General features: G+C 48.7%; 1 protein-coding gene across 3 annotated transcripts in view; it reads right to left on the bottom strand.

Moving 5' to 3' along the window:
* Tead1 (TEA domain transcription factor 1) overlaps positions 1-26,630 on the bottom strand; it is a 283,371-nt gene that overhangs the window by 10,794 nt on the left and 245,947 nt on the right. For all 3 annotated transcript variants that reach the window (XM_045144853.1, XM_045144855.1, XM_045144854.1), the window contains one exon: positions 2,558-2,698. In XM_045144853.1, coding sequence (XP_045000788.1) covers positions 2,558-2,698 — 141 coding nt within the window. The remainder of the gene's footprint in view (positions 1-2,557; positions 2,699-26,630) is intronic.

Raw genomic sequence — 26,630 nt, 5'->3', positions numbered from 1 at the left:
CAAACAATATGACAGCCTGTCTCAAATAAGGTGGCAGGAGAGGACCAACACCCTGACCTCCACACAAGCATCGTGGCATATGTGCACCCCCAAATACAAACTCAGTAATGGTGACAATGGCCCAGTGTGGTGGCATGTGCCTTTACTTGGGAGGCACAGGTAGGAGGAGCACTGTGAGTTCGAGGCCACCCTGAGACGACATAGTGAATTCCAAGTCAGCCTGAGCTAGAGTGAGACCCTACCTCGAAAAACCAAAAGAATGGTGAGAATGACTTGCGTCACCCGCTTGCAGAACTTTATTTATAAAGACAGTGTGGTTGAATCCACATGGACCTGGGCTACACGGAGACAAGCGGAGGGTGGAACAGAGAGTGGGAATGGCTCCCAGTACACACAGTCACTTTACAGGGGCAAGTCTGGTCAGCAAGTCGACTAAAAGGACGAGCCACTGAATAAATGCTCTGACACAACTGTCCATCTACTGGGAAGAAATTGTAAGGCGCTTACCTCACATACAGCACAGACAGGCATTCTAAGCACATTAAATGTGAAACCTCACCTGCTGCGCTCAGACCACTGAAGACCGTTTCTAGCATTCTATTGGTCAGAAAGCACTCCTGCCATTTGACCTCGGCTATATCATCTGAAGTCACTGAAGAGCAATCTACAATGCGGCCAGTCAGCTTCCTTACATGTACCCACAGGCGGGTAAGCCCGGACCAGAGAATGTCCACCCACCAACCCCCTCCTCACCCTGCCGCCCAGCGCTGACCACTCTGCATTCCAGGGAAGGAGGCGCAGACCAGCCAGTCCCGGGTCTTCACCACCTTCGCAGCCTCTCCTTGGGTCTGTTCTTCTCCGTGTCTCTCTCCCACTCACCCTAGGGTGAAATGCTGCTCCCCAAATTCCATCCTGAACTGCGCTCTTGCAACTCCCTCAGGATGGCCAGTTCTTAAATATCCTTAATGCTCAGGGTCGTCCTGTCCCCCAGATTCTGATCTTGCACCCCTAACTATCCCCTTGAAAACTCATTTCCCTGTGGCTGCTAGTGGCAAGCATCAAAGGCCAGTGTGACCTTGGGTGGCAGCTATGCTCATCAATACACCACCAACGTACCGTGTGAGTGTGACCTTGGACTCGCCCACCTTTCTAAGCTCTGGTGGGCAGTTTCGGAATGCCATGGCCACCACTTCAGGAAAACCTATGGCCCCAAGGCTTAAACTAACCATCAAGGAACTCACCTGTGTCCCTTTTCTACCTTTACCAGCCTTCTCACAAAGCCCTTAGACCTAGCATGTCAGGGAAACCTGCTCACTGAACACAGGCTCTCAGGGACACAAAAGACACTGCACAATACACTTTTATTTCTCGTGTATGTGTGTGCACGTGCGCACACGTAGAGGACAACCTGGGTGCAGACCCTGGACTTCCATCTTGACTGAGACAGGGTCTGTTGTTCACTGCCGAATATGCCAGGCTAGCTGGCCCACGCACTTCTGGGGATTCTCTGCCGCTGCCTTCCATCTCGCCCTAAGAGCTCTGGGATTACGGAATATGTGCCACCCATGTCAGGCTTTATCCGCATTATGGGGATCTGGAATCAGGTCATTATGCTTGCATGGGGAATGTTTCACTCACTAAGCCATCTCCCAACTCCAGAAAAATACACTGTTGAAGGAAATATCTAAACTTTATTCACAAATATGCGAACCCTAAACCGGGTGTGGTGGTACGTGGCTTTAATCCCAGCGCTTGGGAAGATGAGCTAGGAGGACTGCTGTGAGTTCAAGGCCAGCAGAGTGGGTTCCAGGTCTGTCTGGACTAGAGTAAAACCCTACCTTGAAAGGACCAAAAAGCAAAACAAGACAATTATAGCTAGCCTGCTAAACCCAACACGTTTGTTTTTAAGGGAGACTGGTGTGAAATTAAGTTTTAAGTTGGGTTGGGGAGAGTGACTCAGATCCCGAGGCATACTTCCCAGCTAGTCCAGCCCATTCCATGCCAGACCATGCGTCACCGGCTGTGGAGAGGGGCTACGGAAACCAGCTGATGATCTCTAGCCTACACATGCACATACATACGTGTGGACACACACATATGCACAAGCACCATCACACACCCACACTCACTCCTCCCTAGGTATTTCCTAACAGAATAAAAATGTGTCAGGTTGGGGATGGAGAGATGGCTCAGTGGCTAAGGCGCTTGCCTGCAAAGCCAAAGAACCCTGGTTCAACTCTCCAGGACCCACATAAGCCAGATGCACAAGGGGGCACATGCATCTGGAGTTCATTTGCAGTGGCTGGAGGCCCTGGCGTGCCAATTCCTTCTCCTTTTCTCTCTCTCTCTCTCGCAAATAAATATTTTTTTAAAAGTGCCAGGCTTTTGTTGTTTACCTCGAGATACCTCGTTGTTTATCCTCCTACCCACTTTACCTTTCAGAAGCAACGAGAAAAGGAGCGACAAGGGGAGACAGGAGGTGGGACCACCAAGTGCCAAGATCTCGTGCATGGCACTTTAGAGGAAGGAGGCCACCGGGCTCCGCAGGCTGGCTTACCTCTACTTTTTCTACTACTTGCTTCCCGAAGGAGCACACTTTGGTGGAGCAGGTGACTGTCATATTTTCAGAGCTCTCGTACTGACTGGTCACACCGTAAAAGGCCCCGGCGTCATCTTGGATACTGCAGTTTAAGTCGGCCTGTTGGCAAGGAAATTGGGGGAGGGTTATTTTCTCATTTTTCCTCACTCCAGGAGTCGTGGTGGTGCACAGCGGGGTAAGCTACTGCAGCACCTGTGTGTGCAGAGCACGGCTCCCGAGGGGAAACCCAGCGATGACTGCAGGAGGGCCAATCCGGCCAGTGTTCCCTTGAAAGATCAGTCCTTGTGCTCAGTAGAGTTCCAGCAGGCCAGTAATGCTGTGCTCTTGCAACGAACAGTTCCAGAGGCTTCTAAAACATGTGCAGAGAGCAGGATGGGAATGGGCTCTGCACTCACTCCTCTTTAGAGACACCTGACAAAGCAGGAGCCTCTCTCTGCAGCTGAGTGGCCACTGCTTTACGTCAAGCAAACTTCACCAGAAATTCCATGTCCGGAGCAAAAGCTTCCTGCCTAAAAGCTGCCTTCCAAGTGGCTAGACTGCTATTGGCTTACAGTTCCGTGAAGTAAGTAAAAGTGTGGAGGGCCCACGCTGGAGCCGGATGGGACTGAGCCACAACCCAAGGTGGGAGAGACCGGTGCACAGAGCAAGTTCCGTGCACACAGTATTGTGCAAAGACCTTCGGGGTTCAGACAGTGGGGGGCTTGGTTGAGGATGGGTAGGAATGGCACACGCAGGGCACGGCTGAGGGAACGGAGTGGACGGAAGCCAGAGGTGCTGCATTATAGCTCGAGGGAAAGGACTGTAGAAATGCAGCCTGGGGAGGGCTAAGAAATGAGGAAATGGGATGAGCTAGGAGTCTGGCGCCAGGAGGGGATGAGATGGGAGCACTACCCAGAAGATCCAGGTCTCTGCAGGGCACAGAATGGCACAGAGGGCACCGCGGAGGGGCGGCCGAGGGGTTGAGGGGGCGCGATCCCCACAGCAACAGCGTGGGACGGGCAGACTCAGGTGAGGTGATTAGGCTCCTAAAGAGGACTGGCTCTCTGCCACCCTCCCACCTTCCACAATGTGAGGCCTCGTGGAAAGTGGCAGCATGGCCTCCCCACATGCTGGTGTCTGGGTCCTCCAGGAATGTTAACAACAAATGTCTCTTCTGCACACCCCATGACAAGGCGGCACCTAGGTGCTCCCAGCACTCAGTGCGGGAACAGCGAGTGAACACGGATCCCAGCAACCAACGCCAGGCGACACATGGGAAACCCAATGGTAGATGCCATGAAGTGGCTGCTTTGATATTCCATGATATTATGCACTGACACACCCTGCCTAGCTGCTAATACCAAGGCAGGAACTAACCACCATGAAGATTAAGTTAGCCTACACACACACACACACACTCTTACACTGTTCATTTATTTAGTTACTAGGGGGGAGAGAAGGGAGAGAGAGAGAGAGAGAGAGAGAGAGAGAGAGAGAAAATTGGCGTACCAGGACCTCCAGCCATTTGCAAACAAGCTTCAGACATACGCACCACCTTGTGCATATGGCTAACGTGGCTACTGGGGAAATTGAACCTGGGTCCTCCGATTTCACAGGCAAGCACCTTAACCACCAAGCGATCCAGCCCACATCATATGTATTTTTAAATAAAGACCTGCATTTGAATTTCCTTTGTGAAGTGTTGGGAAAATGACTACTCCCTTAGGTAAAATTACTGTGGCGTTCAGATAGAGAACCCCATACCCTACACGTCCCTGATCACCTTAGGTGCCAAAACTTCAGTGGTCCCAGGTGCATGTAACCCATCAGCGAACTCCTTTTCCTGTTCCCAATCTGGTTTTCCCTGCACCTACCGGCTATACACAGCTCTGTAAGTGGAGCACATTCTCACAGCGTTCTTTGGCGTTATATGGGGTGCCAATCAGTCCTAAATAAACATACCTGGGGGTGCCTTTTCCTCATAGTTAAAGGTTTAACACTGGACTCCCTCAGGTTGGCAAGAAAGGACCTGTTTCTTCCTCGTGGGGTCTGAGATGGGCCTCAGAGCTTCCCAGGGCCAAGGTGAGCCTTCGGAGGGGACAGACCACTTGCATGGTGGTCTTGCATGGATGCCGGCAGCTGAAGGCGCTGGGCACTATGCACCTTCCTGCAGAGCAGCTGGGGGCGGGCACACCCTGATGGGGGCCTTCAGGATGCCCAGGGTCCCTTTCACTTCCACCCACGAACACGCTACTCTTGTCAGTAGCTGCTGCACTTTACAGTGGTGGATGGAGACTTAAGGAGAGAGGCGGGCTTGAGTGCTGACTAATCCGATGCCATTTACGACGAAGTTTCAGCATTTTTTGAAAGGTAAATGTAAAAAGTATGAAGTGGGGGGGGGGATGTGAAAGTCAAATTGCCAAAAAAGGTGGACAGCTGAATTTCTACCCACAATCACGGCCACTCACCAGAAGGGAAGAGTGTCGCTTCCTTCTAGAAATGTCCAGTGGGTATTCAAGCACACCACCCCCACAGCGCCATGTTTTGTGTAGCAACACAACTAAGTTTTGCCTCAATATCTGCCATCTTAAACCTGGTGTGGCGGCTCACGGCTTTAACCCCAGCACCGGGAAGGTAGAGGCAGGAAGAACCCTGTAGTCTGAGACTAGCCTGCAACTCCAGAATGAGCTCCAGGTGAGCCAGGCTGAGAGCGAAACCCTACCTAGAAAACAAGCAAAGCAAAACAAAACGAAACTGGCCATCTTAAAACGTGTAATGGGGATGTAGACTATCTTTACAAGCACATCCACTCTGTAGGCACACTAGTCCCCTACAAAGCAACGCCTCAAAAGCCGGGCATGGCAGCGCACGCCTTTTAATCCCAGCACTAGGAGGCAGAGGTAGGAGGATCGCTGTGAGTTTGAGGCCACCCTGAGACTCCATAGTGAATTCCAGGACAGCCTGGGCTAGTGTGAGACCCTACCTCAAAAAAAAACAAAAAAAGGGCTGGAGAGATGGCTTAGCGGTTAAGCGCTTGCCTGTGAAGCCTAAGGACCCCAGTTCGAGGCTCGGTTCCCCAGGTCCCACGTTAGCCAGATGCACAATGGGGCGCACGCGTCTGGAGTTCGTTTGCAGAGGCTGGAAGCCCTGGCGCGCCCATTCATTCTCTCTCCCTCTATCTGTCTTTCTCTCTGTGTCTGTCACTCTCAAATAAATAAATAAATAAATAATTAAAAAAAAAAAAGGCAACACCTTTCAACAATGCTCCACCGGTGCCGTTTAGGATGTCTCCCCACAAAGCTGCAATAATATGTTTTTGCTGTGCAGCAGATGTGCATTCAAAATTACTTCTCTCTCTTTCTTATTTTCAAGTTTAAAAACTCCCAAGCTTGGCCAGGCGTGGAGGCACACGCCTTTAATCCCAGCACTCGGGAGGCAGAGGTAGGAGGATCGCCGTGAGTTCGAGGCCACCCTGAGACTCCATAGTGAATTCCAGGTCAACCTGGGCTAGAGTGAGACCCTACCTCGAAAAACCAAAAGAGGCACAGATATCTTACTTTTTCTTACAGTTTGAGAAAACTGTACATTTCATATGTAAATTTCTTTTTTTCCAAGTATATTTACTTATTTTCAAGTGGAGAGAGAGATTGAATGCCTATGAGTAAACCAGGGCCTCTTGCCGCTATAAATGAACTCCAGATCCCGGTGCCAGTTTATGTGGGTCCCAAGGAACTGAACCTAGGCTAGCAGCCTTTGTAAGCAAGTGCCTTTGACAGCTGAGCCATTTTCCCAGCCCTTAATATGTAAATTTCACAGGTTAGATTGTAAAAGATTCCCTAACAGATGGTAAATATCACACCTGCTTTACAAGTAGCTTTGACTGTGAAAACTAATCATGCAGCCACCCAACCATATCACAGCTGCTCTTCAGGAATTTTCTGGGAGGAGGTTCTGGTGTGAAAGGTGATTAATTATCTGTCAGCTGATGGAACTGGAGCTATTCCAGGAAGAAATGTGGTCACCGGACTCCCACACAGCAAGGTAATAATAATAGCAAAGAAAGCATGTTAGCCTTAAATCAACAAAGGAGGTGATCAGTAATGAGCCTGGGAGTCACACAAGGCTCAAAGCCCACCCCCGACACACCCCCCAGGAGAAAACTCAGGGTTTAAAGCAAGCCTATTTCATGGAATTCTGAAGCCAAGAAAGGAGGGGGTAGGGAAAACACATTTCTGTTAGAGAGTCATACAATTTCTGCTTGGCCACCTTTTGTCTGGCCAAGGGATGTTTTCTGAAAGCAAACACAAAAATCTAAAAGGCAGAAAGAAAAAGCTTGGCAAACCCACCTTTCTCAATGCATGTCAGATTTACACCATATCCTATACCCTGTGCAGGCTCAGGCATGTGAAAACCACTCACAGATGCAGATGGGAGGGGGCCCAGGGAGACGCTTCGGAAGTTAGCGGTTAGCAGGAACCAGGCTCAGAGTCCAGTTCTCTCCCCGCTCCGCGCCGTACCCTGGTCTACACACAGGCCTATGTTTAAGTCATCTGTTTGGTAACATTGCTGGAAACAGTCAATGAGCAGACAGCTCCAGTCCCCGCTGAATGCGCTTTCTACTGCTGCTGCGACAAATTTCGGGGCTTAAAGTAGTATTAATTGATCTTGCACTTCAGTAGGTCGGAAATCCAACTCATCTTACCAGGCTTAAGAACCCTGGTATTGATCGGCAAGGCTGTTTCTTGTTGGAGCTCCTGGGGAAATTCTGTTTCCTGGCCTCTTCCAGCATGTGAGGACCACCCATGGTCACGGTCCTTGCCTGGAGCCCCTGCCTCCACTTCCAGGGTCTGCCAAGCCTGCCTCGCACTGCACGGCCGGCTCCAATCTCTATGGTGTCTTCTGATTTCCTTCTCCCATTTCCGAGGATCCCTGCGGCCACACTGGGTCCACTCAGATGATACAGGCTAATCCTCTGCCTGAAGCTTGCCACCCTGCGCCCACCCCCACCTTCCCTGTGGGGTACAGCACACGCACGGGCCCCAAGGACACAGGCAGCCCTGTCTGGACAAGTGTGACTCTTCTGCCTGGCTCCCCGGTGACTCCTACCCAGACCTTGTGTCAGAGACTAAGAACTATTCCTGTGAAGCAAATCCACAAATTGTTTTTTTTTTTTTCACTTTCCCCATTAATCTCACCTTGCTTCTTGCTTTTCTCATCTCACCCAAGATCTTTTCCCTTTCTGGCTACTTCCAGGATTCAAGTTCTGCACCTACGACTCACCCGGGTTTTGGGAACCGTCCCATCTAGACCAGACACTTCAGATACTGCTTGTCTGCCCCTAGCTCATATCAGACATCAGGCTATTGGGATGGATGGTGGGGGTCTCACATTTCTATCCCTGTTTTTTTTTTTCTTTTCCCTATTTTTATTTATTTGCAAGGAGGTGGGGGGAAAGCGAGAGAGAGAGAGAGAGAGGGAAGGAATGGGCACACTTGCCACTATAAACAAACTCCAGATGCATGACTTTGTAAAACTGGATTTACAGGGGTACTGGGGAACAGAACCCAAGATGGTAGGCTTTGCAAGCAAGTGCCTTTGAACACTGAGCCATCTTTCCACCCATCTCTTTTTAAATGCATTTATGTGTATTCACGTGGACACACACGTATGCACGTGTATATGGAGGCCAGAGGATAACTTTAGGTGTCATCGCAGTCCATTTTTTGAGTCTGGGTCTCTCACTGTCCTGGAGATCACCAATTAGACTGGACTGGCCAGTGAGACCCAGGGACGCCTGTCTCTGCTTCCCCAGCACCGGGATTACAGTATGCACCAGCCAGCCCTGATATTTTCACGTGGGTTCTAGGTATTGAAATCAGATTCCTCACAACACTTTACTTACTATTTCAGACAGGTTCACATTGCTGGTAGAAACCACCTGACCAACAGCAGCTTGTGGGAAAAAGAGATTTATTTTGGTTTACAGACTAAAGGGGATGATGGCAGGGAAAACAATAGCATGAGCAGAGGGTGGACATCATCCTCTGGCCAACATCAGGTGGACCATAGCAACAGGAGTGGGTGCCAAACACCGGCAAGGGGAATCCGGCTATAACACCCATAAGTCCGCCCCCAACAATACATATTCTCCAGGAGGCTTCAATTTCCAAATCCCCATTAGCTGGGAACCTAGCATTCAGAATGCCTAAGTTTATGGGGGGACACCTGAATCAAACCACCACATTCTGTCCCTGGCCTCCATAAACTAATAACCATACATGATGTAAAATGTAATTAATTCACCTAACTTTAAAGGTTCCCATAGTTTTTATCAATTCTAATGATGTTCATACATCCCCATAATCCAAGATCTTTTAACTGAGCCATAAAACCACCCCCCCCCAAAAAAAACCCGTAATGGCACAGAATAAACATACTGCAAAAGATGGCACTGAGCATAGCAAAGAAATATTCAACCAATACAAGATTTTAAACATCAAACTATGTAGCTCCAAGTCCAACAACTCTAGCCAGTGACAAGTCTCCAAGTACAATCATTCTAACCAGCAGAAAGTCTCTGGAGTTCCAATTCCGCCCCTCCAGCTAGACTACTCACAGGCCTGGAAAACTTCATGGGACCAGCAGCTCTTCTTAGCAGCCATCTCCACTGGGTCTCCACTGCAATCCACAGCTGATCCTCACGGCCCCATGAGGTCTCCCTGCAGGCATCCTGCAAACCTGCTTCACACTGCCCATGGCCATTTCCAAAACAAAAGACCAGGTCGCAAACTCAATGACCTGCTCTTTCCTGCATTTCTTATACTCCACGATACCAGGTAGGGTGCCACTTTGTTAATCCAGGGGGGGAATAAAGCAGATTTTGAAGAACAGGACACTCCTTGAGCACTCAGGCTCCTTCAACAGAGTCTACGTTCTTCCTGTTGCCCCAGTGCAGGTCAGTTGGCCCAATTTCAAAGGATTCCTCTTGGAAATCAGTTCCAAAAGTCCAAAGCCACGCAGTCAGGTGTCTAGCAGCAATCCCACTCCTCAGCACCACTTTACTGTTGCAGTCAGGTCTGCATTGCTGGGAGAAATCACCCAACTGAGAGCAGCTTGTGGGAAAAAAGAGGTTTATTTTGGCTTATAGGCTCGAGGGGAAGCTCCATGATGGCAGGGGAAAACGATGGCATGAGCAGAGGGTGGACATCACCCTCTGGGCAACATAAAGTGTGGACCATATCAACAAAAAGGATGCCAAACGCTGGCAAGGGAAAACTGGCTATAACACCCATAAGCCTGTTCCCAACAACATACTCCTTCTAGGAGGTGTTAATTCCGAAATCTCCATCAGCTGGGAACCAAGCATTCAGACCACCTAAGTTTATGGGGGACACCCGAATCAAACCACCACACCTACTGAGCCATCTCCCCAGTCCACATCTTTCATCTTTAAACAGAGAAGACCACCTGTGTTCAGAGGCTGCCACGTTGAGGCAGAGACCATGTGTACGAAGCCCATGTGTAAGGTGCAAGGCGCTATACTAATGACAGCTGTCAATACCACCAGCAAGTTACTCCAATAACTTGTCAAACTGAACTACTACTGATCAGGCCAGGTCACTAAGTCTGCGGACACCTTCCTGCAGTGTAGACAAGGGTATATAATGAATGAACACAAAGGTTTCCATGACAGAGCCAGGCTTAGCCACAGGCCACATGTGTCCACAGATGGTCTAGGCACAGCAAGACTTTTCCTGGTTTGGGAGTCACTCGCACATCTGATATACTGGTTGCAACTACTCAAATAGGTATAAAACGGCCTCGTTTCCCACCCAGACATGACTGGGGAGTGAACAGAAGACTCTGAGGTCTGTTTGTAGACAGGTCCCGGAGAGCAGAGAGACAACAGGGGAGGCTGTAAATTGGCCAGAGGAATTGGACTGAGTCAGAAAGCAAAGAGACAAGCAAACAAAAACAACCATTAAGATTCTCCCCTAAGCCATCCCTCTCTTATATTCATTACATCACAACTGAAACTTTTAAGTCCCAGACAGGAGTCAGGCTTGGTTTCCCCTCCATGTCCTCTCATTCAGTATATGTTTATTCAAGAATGTGGGCCACTGTTTAATTTCTGTGGGGTTTTTTTTTTTTGCCCCCTTTCACTAAATATTAAAAATGGAACACAATGTTCAAAGACAAAGCCTTCCCAGATCGTGGGTCTCATTCAGGTGTGCGGGCTCCAGACTCGGGAGGGGAGGACAAGGGGGGACCAGGACAGACAGCTAGGTCAACGGGGAGAGTGACACCAGCCCCCAGGCCCATGGAGGCCTGGCTCAGGGGCAGGAACATCCGATGAAGGCGACGGTGCCAAGCAAGGCTGAAAGCTGGGAGCGGCAGCCCTTGCAGCAGGGACACGAGGCGGATGACAACCACAGCGACACAGTTTTACAGGGGCCTGTGGGACCGAGGGCAGGAAAGCATCCCCAAGGCAGGGCCGCCGTGGGTCGGAAGCAGGCCATGGACGCTCCCCTCCTACCCATCTCTCCCTTCTGCCTGGAAGGCCGGGAAGGGCGCGACAGGAAGTGCTTGGTTTCAAAAATGAAAACATTCAAAGGACTGTCGCTGACAAGAGACAGTGTAATAGGCACTGATGGACGGGCTGTTTCCAAACCACCCTCTGAATCTCTCCTTTGCATGATCAAAGGACCAAGACTCCAAATTGTGAAGCAATTTTTTCCAATGGCAGCATCTGGTTGCTTGGCAGGCGGCACCAGGAGCTGGGCCCTGTTGTGGGCGGCCATCCAGGCCTGCCACATGGTGAGGACCGGCCAGGCAGGGCATGCCGCACGAGGGCCTTGCAGCTGCTCCTGCAGGCGCCAAAGGACAATTGCTCCACACTGGGCGGGCGCTCTGTCAGGCAGAAGGGCCCTAAGAGACAGGGGCCGATCTGTGGGGTCTAGAGAAAGCTGGCAGTCCGGGGGCACTCGGGCCTGCTTCATTTGCATACATCTGTACCCTGGCCAGACTCCTCAAACCAGCCCCACAGGTCTTCAGAGCTTGGGCAGCAGGGGCTGGGGTGATCCTGGACACCCTTCCAGCAGGACAGCCTGCCTCTGGGAACTGGGAAGGAGCCGTCTGGGGGAGAGCGGGTCCAGAGTGTACTTGCTCACTCACTAACTGAACCATTGTGTGCAGGCACATCACAACCAGAGCAGATGCAGTTCTCTGGACACAGCTGTTTTAAATAAGAATAACAGGCATAAACTCAAACAGCCTAGCTCTCCAAGTTACTTCCCCTAATTATGGCATACATTTACATCCACAAAATAGAGGTTTTTTTAAAAACACCACCAAGGGCCCCCTTTATTGTGCAGATTGTGAGCCCCTATTTGAATTTCATAAACATTTAGTACTTCAAAGGCTCTTAAAAGCTTGCTCTAATTACAATGTGCACTGTTCGAAAGGCTGTCTGTTTGCATTGCAAATTCCTACCAATACCAGCATTCACTTATTTAAAAAAATTCAATTAATATCAGCCACACAACTCCAGGTAACCACCACTGGCAACTCCACACAGACACTGGGATGAGAGGGCCCAAGCAGAGAGCCATGCTTGCCAATGGGGGCCTTTGATGAGTCCTGGGCTCCCCAACTCATCAGGTGTGTGAAGGCTGTAGAGTGAATCCCTTTTTCCCAGGAAATGGGACAATTTTCTGGTCTGGGGTTATTGTTCATGAAATGAATTTCCTAGATGAACAACTACCAATTATAATATACACTTAAGTAATAATTATATGTAGATTAAGCTGCAAGCCACCCAGTGAAAGTTACATTTCAGATACATGGGATAGATGCAAACTATTCACTGCTTACCTGAAATTCAAGTTTAAGTGGGCAGCCTGTGGTTGTAGTTACTAAACCTGACTTTATTAATGAGTCATTTTTAACAAAATGAAGCAAAATAAGGACTTATGTCAAACTGAAACGGCTTATAAGAAAACATCTTACACCAAAGATCTGTAAATGGGGGGAAGTGTGTGAACTTTAGAATAATTATACCCAGAAGAATGTGTATCAGGTCGTTCCCCCCCACCCATGCCACCAGGCAGGGTCTCTTTCCGGCCCAGGCTGGCCTCAAACTCACAGCATTCCTCCTACCTCAGCTGGAATGAAAGGCACGTGCCAGCAAAACTGGCTGCTTTTTTTAAAAAACTTATTAGAGATGGAGGGAGGGAGGGAGAGAGAGAATGGGCGTGCCAGGGCCTCCAGCCACTGCAAACCAACTCCAGATGCATGCACCACCATGTGCATCTGGCTTACGTGGGACCTGGGTCCGTAGGCCTTACATCTTAACCACTAAGCCATCTCTCCAGCCCATATGCTTTTTTTTTTTTTTTAAGAGCTAACTAGATTTTTGGTTTTCTAAAATATTTATTTATAAGAGAGAGACAATGGGCATGCCTGGGTCTCCCAGCCACTGCAAGTGAACTCTAGATACAGTGCACCACCTTGTGCATCTGGCTTTACCTAGGTACCGGGGACCTGAACCAGGTGTGGTAGTGCATGCCAGTAATCCCAGAACATGTGAGTGAGTTTAGAGTTAGCAGACCCCAAAAGTAAACTAAAAGCAAAAAATGGTCTTGAGCCCGGGGGAATCTGAGTCTCTCTGATCTTTTTCTCCCTAAAGGAGTCATCCAAGGCCCACCTTCCTGGAGGTCAGTGGTGTCAGAAGAGCTCCCTCTTTCTAGAAATGTAAGATTTCTCCCTTTCCCAGAAACCTGGCTTAAGCACCTGGCCTCCTGGCACAAAGGATACTGACCAGCTCAGCTCCTGCCCAGAAATTACCACAGGAGACCCTGACTAACATCAACAGGTGTATTCACCCACCCTGGACGCCTCCCACACTTTCTGCTTTGCTTCCCATAACGAGGTTCCCATTTCTGAGGACCCACGCCCCACTCCTGCTTTGCAGGAACTCTGTCTCACTTCTCTTAAGCTATGTAATAAAATCTTTCAAAACTTCACCATCTATGGTCTATAAATTTCACTTACCAAGTGAGTGAGACAAGAACGGGGAGCTGATGACTCGATGGAACTTTGGTGTGACCATGGCCATCTGGCACCCTGATCCCCGAGTTAAAACCAGACCAAGGGCCAAGACAGGCTCCACTGATTCAAAGTGCACTGCAAATTCCTGTACTCACTTGGGGGTGGAGGCAGAAGGATCATAAATTCAACATCAACCTCCCAATTGATTAGCAGAGGTTACTGAATTCTCCACACTGAGTATCACGACTTGCTGGATCTACGGCTCACACAGCTCAGCAGCAAATGGCAAACTCCTCCTGTATCTGGGTGCCCGTCTTGGGTACCTATTTCCTTAGTAAGTGCACTTTTGATTGTTCAGTCTCGTGTCCATATTCCTTAATCCCTCTGGTGTGGGGCCCGAGCTTGAGAGCCACGGATCCCAGGTGTGTCTTTGGTGGGTGTTGATTTTCCTGGCACCTCAGGCCCCTCGAAGCCTCTACCTTGGAAGAAGCTACAAGTGTCAAAAGATTCCTGGAAGATCACCCCCTTCCAAGAAAGATAATTCTCTTTCCTGGGGAGGTAACTGGGATTACTCCCTTTCCTGGAAACCTGATGCTGGCCCCTTCCAGTAAATTCCCATAAAAGGCCCCACTCAGGATCACCGTTTCTGGAAACCCCGTCCAGCCTGACAGCAGTATTCCCTTCTCTTTATAATAATAAAATCTTTATAAACTTCACCCTCTATAGTCTTTGGATTTCATTTGTGAAAATCCCTAAGACAAGCACCCAGAGGCCACCGGCCCAGTGGGAGTCGTGGGTGGACAAGAACGTTTGGCGCCTGGCTCCTGCCCAACCAAGAACTGACAAAAGCCCCCTCGCTCTCAAAGACGCCTCAAATCTCTGCACCACTGGTTTTGACAATCTGTTTTGAGGAACCCCATTAACTGCTCCACTGGTATACAGGGCGGCCTCGACCCTCCCCCCCGCCCTAGTGAAGCTTGGCTGGGACAAAAACGCACATTCCTGTAGCTGCCAGGCAGAGCCATCCTTGCCCGTCTTCACGGTGGCTTCGTGGACAGCGCTGTATAGCACCAGGTGAACTTACACAGGCTGCCCGCTAAGTCAACGGTGCCCCCTCCGCCAGTGAAACACAGAACAGGAGCTTAGAGTGGACAGCGACAACTAACTGCCGGCCACAGAACCACTGGGTCTTTCGGCATTTATAGCCGAGTGTGTCCGCGCTGCCTACATTCGAGTTGGGTGTTTTGTCCCAGCGACGAGAGGTAACTGCTACACCTGTACATATTGGGGGGGTGGGGGGGGACAGGTGACAATGAATGATTCTGCTTGGATGGCTGGAGGGCTCAGCATTCAGTATTTAATTTAACCTGTCGTTGGCAGGTGTGAAGAGAAGAACAGCCTCCACGCTCATGTCTGGCCTTTGCTTTCAACCCTGATTTCTCTCCTACCATGCTCTCTTCAGGGGTTTTAAGGAGGAACGACAGCAGGGTGCATGACCCCCATTTCTCACCTTTCTCCTAACAGCCCATGGACCCCTGCTACCTCCCAACAGGGGTCCTCGCCTCAGCGTGCTTTCAACTCCTTATTCCTCCTCACTGGTCAAATGCCAAGTCTTTGACAAGGATTTCCAGAACCTTCTCTGGTAGGTTCTACCTTTGTGCTTCCATTAGAGCTTCTACCAGCCCACGTTTCCTTCGCAGGTCCTGCCTCAGCGTGCTTTCTCTGCTTGCCTGCTTGTAATCCAGAACGTCTCACATCTGTTTTTGAGGGAAGAGGAGACAGGTAACCTTGCCCCGGCGTCCTGATGTCTCCTTTCTTCTGAAAACCGAAGATGACTCGTCAATGAGATGTTGGAACGTATTGGCTAACTGGCAGCATGCCTGGTTTCTAGCAATTTCACCAGCACTATTTACTGAATGAAACAAAATAACTTTTCAACAAACTTGAAAATCTACTTAATCTATTACAGCACTGGGCAAACAAATTTGACAGTCTTTCCCCAAGGAGGGCTGAAGAGAGGCTGACGCGGGGTTGGGGAACAGTGAGAGAGAAGCACCTGCCCATGCAGAATTTGAGAACTATCTCCAGGTAGGTTTCCTGTGAAATCAAACCAAAATGAGCAGAGCTCCCCTATCCGTGTGCACAAAATGATAGGTACTGTCTACTGAGAGAAGATTCTCCACGAGACCTGGGTGAAGGTCAGCGTACAGCTATGATCCACTTGAAGAAAATTTAGCGTGGATCAGTCCTTGGGTGCCTCTGAATTAGTGTTATTTCTTGACAGTCTCTTTTTTTGGTGGGGGGAGGAGAAGGGATGGGAGAGTGTGAGGGGAATTGAGAGAGGGTGTCACAGAGGCCAGGGTGGCCTCAAACATGCTATGTATCTGAGGATGACCTTGACCTTCCTCCCTCCTCCTCCTCAGTGCTGGGATCACAGGTGTGGCCCGCCATGCCCAGCGTTTTACTTCTCTTTCTTCCACGTAAGCAGCCCACCATCGGTACTCAGTTAACTTCACAGACGCACATCAGGGAGACACAGGAGGAACCTCGCTGAAAGACCTCTTCTTGCTGACAGCAGTTCAAAACATGTGAGGAGCTAATCATCAATCGTCCAGGAACAGAAATAGGGGCATCTGGTTCCAAGTGATAATTCCACAGTTCCAGCCTGAATCATGCAGAATCCAATTAAAAACAGGCCAGCACTCCAAAGGGGGTTCCACTGTGCCGGGTGCACCCCATTTCTTCTCTGGGATGCTCAGCTGTTTTCTTTACTGCGACTGTCCGTTTGCTGAACAGATGTGACTTCATTCCTATGATGACGAAAACATCCTCCGCAGGTGGCCTCTTGTGCATGACTTTCTTCTCCTCATTCACAATTCTCCCACAGCTGTGTACTTAGTAAAACTAAAAGCCAAGCAGGCAAATCAAGTGAGCAGGAACACAATGATCATCATCTGTGGCCAATGACCTCGAATCCAATAACGTCAAGGGAAACTGTTATTAATAACTATAGGGTAATAGCATACGTCCTCGTTTCCAAGGTATGACTAATAATGACTTGGAAACGTCTGGAGTTCGACTGCCATGGCTGAGGCCCTGACATGCCAATTCTCTCTCTGATGAATAAGTAAATAAATAAGATTTTTCTTATTAACAAAATTTATATGTATATACACCACTTCATTTTTATACCACTTTCTTCTTTGTTACCTCAATTAAGTTTAAGACTAAGCACGTATCACAGTATTTTGTTTTTAAGAGAGAGAGTCTCATGTACTCTAAGCTGACCTGAAACTCTCTACATAGCCAAGTATGATCTTGCACTTCTGGGCATCCTACCATTATCTCCAGAGTGCTGGGATTACAGGTATATGCCACCACACCTGGTTTTATTACCACATTAGAACATTTTTAAATTGTGGGTGCACGTGTGTGTGTACAGACGTATGTAACATGGGTGTGCGTGGCAGTCCAGAGAACTTCGCATACCCTTAAACATTCATCTGACAGGGTCTCTCCCCCAGCTCAGAGCTCCCACTGGTCAGCAAGTCCCAGTGATTCGCTGGTCCCTAACAACTGCCCGCCCCGTGATCTGTGACTATAGATGTGTGGTGGTTTGATTCAGGTGTCCCCCATAAGCTCAGGTGTTCTGGATGCTAAGTTCCCCAGCTGATGGCAATTGGATATTAAAGCCTCCTGGAGAAAGAACCTCGCTTCAATTCCCCAGTACCCACATAAGCCAGATGCACAGCATGGCATATTTACATTGGCCTGAAGCCCTGGTGTGCCCATTCTCTCTCTCCTCCTTTTCCTCTCTCAAATAAATAAGTATTTAAAGCCTCCTGGAAGTGGTGTATTGTTGGGGGCAGGCTTATGGGTGTTACAGCTAGTTTCCACATGCCAGTGTTTGGCTCACTCTCCTGTTCCTATTGTCCACCTTATGTTGGCCAGGAGTTGATGTCCACCCTGTGTTCATGCCATTGTTTTCCTCTGCCATCATGGAGCTTCCCCTCAAGCCTGTCTTTTTCCTACAAGCTGCTCTTGGTTGGGTGATTTTTACCAGCAATATGAACCTGACTGTAACAGTAAAGTAGTACCGAGGAGTACAGTTGCTGCTAGACACCTGACTGTGTGGCTTTGGCCTTTTGGAGCTGATTTCCAAGAGGAATGTGGAAGTATTTGAAATCTTGGCCTAAGAGATGCCTTGCAGTGCTGTAAGTACAGCTTGATGGTCTATCCTGGTCAGAACTGAAAGACCTGAATGCAATAAGAACTATGGACTGTGAGGTTTGCCTTATGAGGGTGAGAAAGAGCTTTGCTGGGACTGGGCTAGCAGTTTGTGTGGGAAGCTTGCTGTTATGCCTATGTCCTGAGAAGTTGTGCAGGGTTGCTTTACATAGAATGGACTTGTGTGAGCAGAGGGATATGGCACAGAAAAAAATGAAATCTTTGGACCTAAATTGCTGCCCATTCACCTGCAATGCTTGAGAGATTACAACCTGTGAGATTGGGCCAGCTGACCTGCACTGGGGCAACAGGAAGAATGTAGACTCTGTTGAAGGGGCCTGAGTGCTCGAGGAGTGTCCTGTTCTTCAAAGTCTGCTTTATTCCCCCCTGGATTAACAAAGTGGCTACCTGGTATTGTGGAGCATCAGAAATGCAGGAAAGAGAGGGTCACGGAGTTTGTGACCTGGTCTTGTGTTTGGGAAATGGCCATGGGCAGTGTGAAGCAGGTTTGCTGGATGCCTGCATGGAGACCCCATGGGGCCATGAGCATCAGCTGCAGATTGCAGTGGAGATGGCGGGACCATGAGACGGCTGCTAAGGAAAGCTGCCGGTTCCATGAAGTTTTCCAGGCCTGTGAGTAGTCTAGCTGGAGGGGCGGAATTGGAACTCCAGAGACTTGTTGCTGGTTAGAATTATTGTACTTGGAGACTTGTCACTGGCTAGAGTTGTTGGACTTGGAGCTACATAGTTTGATATTTAAAATCTTGTATTGGTTGAATATTTCTTTGCTATGCTCAGTGTCATCTTTTGCAGTGTGTTTATTCTGTGCTATTATGGGTTTTGGGGAGAAGTTTTTGGTTTTATGGCTCAGTTAAAAGATCTTGGACTATGGGGATGTATGGACTTCATTGAAATTGATAAAAAACTATGGGAACTTTTAAAGTTGGGAAAATTAATTACATTTTACATCATGTATGGTTACCAGTTTATGGGGGCCAGGGACAGAATGTGGTAGTTTAATTCAGGTGTCCCCTATAAACTTAGGCGCTGTGAATGCTAGGTTCCCAGCTGATGGAGATTTGGGAATTAAAGCCTCCTGGAGGCAGTGTATTGTTGGGGTGGGCTGATGGGTGTTATAGCCAGTGTCCCCTTGCCATTGTTTGGCACCCACTCCTGTTGCTCCACCTTATGTTGGCCAGGGGGTGATGTCCACCCTTTGCTCATGCCATTATTTTCCCTGCCATTGTGGAGCTTCCCCTTGAGTCTGTAAGCCAAAATAAAATCTCTTTTCCCCACAAGCTGCTCTTGGTCGGGTGATTTCTACCAGCAATGCAAACCTGACTACAACAAGATGGGTGACGCCACACCCAGCTTTGTATATGGGTTCTGGGAAGCTGAACTTGTCAGTCTCTGGTCTAGGAGACCCTCCTACTTAAGTGGCAAGTGCTCTTAACTACTGAACCATCTCCCTAAACCCTAGGTTAAAACTGTGGAGTGCTTTTTGACTATGAGGCTTGATAGCACGTAGAAGCATGCAGCTTGTTTTATACCATTTCCAGTCCTGAGACTCTGCAGTGGTACTGGGATAGAAAGCAGAATTTGGAGGCCCCTCCCAAGATATCAATTTCATCTGCATTCCTTATGTGGCGAAACCCACATATAAATATGCCTTTTGTAAATGCCATGTAGCGCTGCAGTGAAGCCCGCCTGGGACGGGCCTTTCCTCCCAGCACCTGATCGTTAGCTCTTACTGAGAAAGGCAGGACGGCAGGGGCAGGTCTCGGCTTCAACCTGTGACACATCCGAGCGAATGTTCCCTCCCGTCACGTGCGCAATTTCAGTGCTACGCCAACCACTCCCGGGTAATTTCTGAGACACTTCAACCTGCTGTTCAGTTTAAGCCAACTAGCCTGTTTGTGCTACCAGTGGTTCAAATGGCCCTACTGAGGTGACAAGGAGATGGTTGAGGTGCCTTGTGCAGTGGCTGGAGTCAGAGATAAGTGTCAAACTTCTTCTCTGCCCAAGGGTTAGCAGCATCAAGCCTTAGGACTGTTGAAATGGGCACAAAGGCATGTCTTAGAGGAAGAGGGGGTGGTGTACTCACAGCTTTGATGGTAACGGAGGTCAGAGAATGAAGACAGAGGAGCTGGGGAGACGACCCTGGTTGACAAAGCTTGCCACCCAAGCAGCAGGGCCTGAGCTTGGGTCCCCAGCACACGTAGAAATGCTGAGCACAGTGGGACAGGCCTGTCACCCTAGCATCGGGGGCCAAGACAGAAAGACCCCCAGGGATGGCTAGTCTAGCGCCAGTGGGAAGCTCCCGAATCAGTGAGGCTCTGTCTCAGTAATAAGGTGGGTGGAGAATGACAGGGGAAGACCCCTGATGCCGACTTCTGGCTTTCGCTCGCACAGACACACATGCACCTGGACATGCCTGCAAATACACATGCATACAAACAAGCACGCCCTCCAAACATACACATGCCAAAAAAGAGAGGGGAAAGATTAAGGGCTTTTGAGGTAACACAAAGCAAAATATTGCTTTTGTTTTTAAAAGTGTGCTGGGAAGCCAGGAATGGTGGTTCATGCCACGTGTTTTATTCCTGCACTTGGGAGGCAGAGGAAGGAGGATCGCCATGAGTTTGAAGCCAGCCTGCAACTATAGAGTGAGTTCCAGGTCAGCATGAGCTAGAGTGAGACTGTAACTCAATAATAATTTTTTTAAAAAAAAGGGCTGGAGGGATGGCTTAGTGGTTAAGGCGCTTGCCTGTGAAGCCTAAGGACCCATGTTTGACCTCTGCAGATCCCGTATTAGCCATATTCACAAAGGTGAGGCACGTGCAAGAACCTTGCTGTTCTTTACTCCCAAACCCAGACCACAGAATTATATTCTCTCTTCCCTTCCCTTCCCTTCTCCATTTTTTCCTTTCCCTCTCCTTACACCTCTCTCTGGTAATCCAGGCTGGAATCAAATTCTATGTAGCCTAGACTGACCTTGAACTTCTGATCCTCCTGCCTCCACCTCCTGAGTGTCTGGATTCTGGGCATGTGCCACATGGAGCCCAGGGCTTCATTGACCTATATATGAAGATTTTAGGATCCACTCCTGGTACAAGTTGGGCCTCCCCAAGGAAAAGCAAAACCTGAATTTCAAAATTTTCTGAACACAACACTGGAAAAGTTTCAGATCATGGAGCAGTTTGGATTTTTGAATCAGAGATGCTCAACCATTAGTTGAACAACACATTTAGAATCTGGAAACCTCAGAAATCTGCCATCTTTTTGGTCCCAAGTATTTTGGATAAGGAACATAAAGCCTGCAGGAGGCTGTTGTGAAAATGAAAAATAAAAAATAACGTTAGCAAAGGAAAAACGCAGGAAAAGTCTCTGGAACAAGAATCCCATTCCTCTGGGCTGGAAAAAAAAAAAGTTAAAAATCATTGATCATTCACCTGCTAACACACCCAAACCTGTATTCTTTCACTTTCTCAATTTTCCCACCATCCAGCCTTTCTCATCCGGGCGAGGACCAGCGCCAAGATCACCTTAATCCACAAGACCTGCCACAGATGCATCGGGTTTCAGTACCTTTACTCACCTGCCCCTCATAGGAAATGCCCTCTGGGATCTCCCTTTACTCTTACAGTACATGCAGAAGGCAGAGATGAACCCTGAAATCTCACCAGGGGGGATGTAAAATGGTACGATCACGTTTTTAAAAACCTTGACAATTTCTTTCTTTCCTTCTTTCCTTCCTTCCTTCTTTCTTTTTTTTATTGAGGTAGGGTCTCACTCTAGCCCAGGCTGACCTGGAATTCACTATGTAGTCTCCGGGTGGCCTCGAACTCATGGCAATCCTCCTAGCTCTGATTTGTGAGTGCTAGGATTAAAGGTGTGTGCCTCCATGCTGGACTTAACAATTTCCTAAAATATGAAGCACAGAGTTATTACGTAACCCGACAGTTCCACCACAAACAGCCACTCCCTGGACGAAATGTCCACATAAAGTCTTATCAGAAGACATCGTCGCCCCATCACTAATAACAGCCTCAAGTGGAAACACTTCCCGCGCCTATCAAGTAGACAGTGGACACAGCAAGATGCAGAACACCTGCTTGAACAGTGGCCTGGTATTCAGCAAGGACAGGGGCTAATGACTGTCCCATGCCGCCCTCATCAGCGTGCCTCAAAGAATTATCAGTGAAAGAAGCCAGATGCAAAAGACCAAACACTGGGTGATTCCATGCATGCGAAATATCCAAAAGGAAAAGGCAAATTAAGCTAGGCGTGGTGGTGTACGCCTTTAATCGCATACTCACAAGGCAGAGGTAGGAGGATGACCATGAATTTGGGGGCACCCTGAGACCACACAGGGAATTCCCGGTCAGCCTGAGCTAGAGTAAACCTCCCCCAAAAAGAGAGAGATACAGAAAGAAAACAGACTAGTGAGTGAGTCCCTGACACTGGCATAGAAATACTTATTGACCTACAGGGGATATATTATATATTTAGAGCCTGCCATGATGGTGCACACCTTTAATGTTGGCACTCAGGAGGCAGAGGTAGGAGGATTGCTGTGAGTTCAAGGCCAGCCTGAGACTACATAGTTAATTCCAGGTCAGCCTGGACCAGAGTGAGACCCTACCTCAAAAAACAAAACAACAGCACTTGGGAGGCAGAGGTAGGAGGATTGCCGTGAGTTCACGGCCACCCTGAGACTACAGAGTTAATTCCAGGTCAGCCTGGACCACAGTGAGACCCTACCTTGAAAAACCAAAAATAAATAAATAAATAAATAAATTTTTAAAAAGACCTTACCAGATAGAGTCATTCAGAGGGATTCTGGGCTGTCCCATGCCATCAAGGTGTGAGAAAAGTCAGGCTTACGTAATAGGGGTTGTCCATACTGGCATTGCTGGTCTACCACTCATTTATGTTTGGAGGCCTACGTCATGGTAGCGCCCAGCACTTCTTCTATAGCAAATGCCTCACTGGGCCTTGCCTCGCTGAACTCAGGTCGGAGAGGACACGCGCTCTGAAAATGGAATTTCTACATCGGTCCAATGAGAAGATTAAGAGTCTCATTTTGACAACATTGTCCCGGCTCTGTGAGAGGCGAAAGGCAGAGGAGACTGGTTGCAGGTTCGCTGCACTGATTTACCGAGTTCACACACAGGACAAAGTCAGCTAAGCAAATGGCTAATAAAAAGATACTTGAAAGGGAATGCCAAATCTATGGAAACATCTTCTTGTACAGACCTACTGACATGCAAGGGCAAGGAAAGACACTCTAATGCAATTCACTATCACCAAGTCATTCCAGCAACCAATGAGACTCCAAATGGCAAGCCTGACTTAAATCACCTTCTCTCCTCTATGTTAACACAGTCAAACCTGAACTTCCACATAAAGACTAAGCATTTCCAACAGTTGTACCGAGTGAGGGGTGTTTTCTGCCATACTCATGGAAGTTCCGAATAAGTAAAGTATCTGGTCTCATGGAATGATTTCCTAAGTTTGTGCGCTGCATGCTCCCGACCTCATTCTTCGAGGACTCAGTACTGAAGGACCCATCACAGAATGCCTCACTAAAACCATGGGCAGTTTTGGAAGCAAAACCAAAATGCAAGCACCCTCTACAACAATTCATATCTAGACAAAACGCTAGCTATTAATATTATCTCATTATCTCCAAAACCACCACTGTCTAATGTTAAAGGACTAAAGTTAGTTTCTTTTCATTCTCTGGTAATTTCTAGTTAGTTTCTAATTAACTTACATAAACAACCTCATTTCATTTATTTTCCAGTGTGAGTGTGCTTGTTCACCAGAGTCTCGCATCACTACAAGAAACACCAGATGCACGTGACACTTTGTGTCTGGATTTACAAGGGTGCTAGGGAATCGAACACGAGCCAGCAGGCTTCACAAGCAAGGGCCTTTAACCACTGAGCCATTTCCCCAGTTCTGAGGTCATGTGATCTCTTTCATGAAGTGGTTCTCAAACATTCTGATCTTTATAGGATATTTTAAAATGAGTTTTGTTTATTATAGGTTATATCGATCTATATTTTCTGTACTGGACATAACATATTACCTTGCCTTCAAGGAGTAACTTCAATAAATAAGAAGCTAAGGGGCTGGAGAGATGGCTCGGTGGTTTAGGTGCTTGTCTGTGCAGCCTAAGTGCTCACGTTCGAATACCCAGGTCTCATGTTAGCCAGACGCACAGCGACACAAGCGCACAATGTCGCACATGCGCACAAGGGGGCGCTCGCTCCTGGAGTTCGTTTGCAGTGGGTGAAGGCCCTGGCATGCCAATTCTCTCTTTCTCTCTCAAATAAAGAATAACAATAACCTAAGGGCCAGGGAGAGGCCTGAGTGGATAAAGTGCTTGCCGTGAAACTCTGAAGCCTGAGGTTATTTCCGCAGACCCCGCATAGGAGCAGTCACAGTGGCAGGCTTCTGTAATCCCTGTGCATCTACAGTGAGAGGATGGGGGGAAACAAAATATCCCAGATGCTCATGAATGAGACCCTCTCTCAAGATAAGGTGGATGGCCAGGAGCGACCCAAAAGTTGGCCGATGGCACAAGCAGGAGAGCATTCCCTCATTCCCTTCCCTCCCTTCCCCTTCCCCCCTTCCTCCCTTCCTCCCTTCCTCCCTTCCTTCCTCTCCCTCCCTCTTCCCCCCCATCTCTGTCTCTCTCTCTCTCTCTCATAAACATACATCTTTAAAAAAATTAAGCATAACTTTTTTTTAGGCCAGGCGTGGTGGTGCACACCTTTAATCCCTGCACTGTGGGGGGCAGGGGGGGGGCTGAGGTAGAAGGACTGTGATGAGTTTGAGGCCACCCTGAAATTTACATAGTGAATTCCAGCTCAGCCTGGGCTAGGGCAAGACACTACCTTAAAAAACACAAATCGAACAAACAACACAAAGCATAACTTTCTAAGTGAGAAGGGCAATGCTGTTTCAGATTTTATAACAGGCTCCTCTTCAGATAACCGTGGTGATCAGCCAAACTGTACGAGCCACAGATTCTTAAAGGTCAGATTCAATGTGGAGTCCGGAGCTACACAGACAACGTTCTCTGCAGCGCGCAACTCCACGGGTCTCTCCAGCGCCCTGTCCAATCACATTCCTCACGACCACTGTGGCTCTCATCAGAAACGCCTCCGCGCCGGGAAGCCCTCAAGCTCAACGAGGTGGAAACGTAGGTGTCCTTCATAAGCTTCTATTTTATCCTTGGCAACAAACGATCTCTGTAGTCTTTCGTGATGGGACAGGCTCACGGCGTTCATTTCCACAATGTCCCCTATGCTCAGGGTGTAATCGGATTCACGGAGGACACCCTAGGCTTGGTGTGTCCTCCTTTCTGAACGGTGTGAGCAGTTCCGCAGCAGAGCAGCTTTCGGAGCCTGCTAAGGGGCCGGTTTGACCCCGCGGCTTTTGTACTGTCTGGATGAATAACACGGAGAGCCAAAGAGGGGCAATCGCATCTCGGGATTGTAACACAAAAGCTTTGGCCTCGTGGATCCACTAAAAGGCTACCGAGGAGGCCTGTGGCTCAAGAGGTCGAGCTATACACAAGCCCTGCGTTTGAACTGCGGGCTGGCACTTGCCTGTAATCCCAACAGTAGGGAGGCAGAGGTAGGAGGATCAGAAGTTCAAGGTCATTCTTGGCTACTCGGTGACGTTAAGGACAGCCTGGGCTACCTGAGACCCTGACTCAACTTTACAAGAAGGGTACTGAGTAATGTAGGAGGGGTTACTTGGCCACGCCTGAAAGCTGCCATGTTCCCATGAAATAAACAACCCCCCAGCCAGCACCCACGGAAGGCGCCACCAGCTTACATGAGGAAAGGGACGGACAGTGCTTTCTAAGGTGACCCTGTGTGGAGGATGGCATGAGCATTGATGCAAGGAGGAAGCCCCGTCTATCAGTTTCACCATGGAAACACAAAAACATGTAATCAGGGTACCAGGGAAGAGGGGAGACACTGCCCAAATTTACTATGCATGCTCCCCGAAGGAAGTTAAAACCTAGATTTTTTTTTCCTTCATCTACCCATTCGTTGCCTGCATTTACTGGCTCTTTGACATAGGGCAGACGCTCAGTGCTACAGACATGAAAAGTCTTAGGGGTGACAAATCCTGGGGCCAGGGCCCACGGGGTCCTAAGGGAACCAGGGAGCGGGTATTAAAGTCAACAGATCTCATCTCAAGTCCCCAGCCCAGAAGCAGCCTGTCTTTTGTCATCTCTGACTTGGCCGCCTTTGCTGTCTATGAGGCAAATTCCACTTAAAGCATGAAATCCATGTTAAGCATTTAGCACGGCTCCTAGTGCACAGCAGGCGTTCAATAAATGGAAGCCACTCTATGAATAAGGTCCCCTGGGGGCCGGCGGAGTCCAGAGGGGAATGGAACACACGTCCAAATAATTATAACCCAGCATGGGAACAGATTAAGCACAAAATGCAATGGGACTAAAGGAAAAATCGATGGTCTGCTCACGTGAAGAAGGTGCTAAAAGAGGGTGGAACTGGCCTGATGACAGAGGAAGAAAAGGAAATGGCATCCAGATACACACAGACGGAGAGGTGGGACTGGGGACTCTGGCAGAAACCAAGAACGAAGCACCCTGGGAAACAGGTCATTTACAGACTTGAACGAACGGCCCTAGAACAAGAGTGAGCTTCCTTCGATTCCAGGACTAAGGACTCATCGAGTCTCAATGGTGGCAAATTACTTTGTCCCCTCCAGTCCTAACATA

The sequence above is a fragment of the Jaculus jaculus genome, chromosome 3 (genome assembly GCF_020740685.1).
Source record: "Jaculus jaculus isolate mJacJac1 chromosome 3, mJacJac1.mat.Y.cur, whole genome shotgun sequence".
Taxonomy (NCBI): domain Eukaryota; kingdom Metazoa; phylum Chordata; class Mammalia; order Rodentia; family Dipodidae; genus Jaculus; species Jaculus jaculus.
The sequence above is the reverse complement of the archived record's forward strand: the minus strand, read 5'-3'. Positions and strand labels throughout refer to the sequence as shown.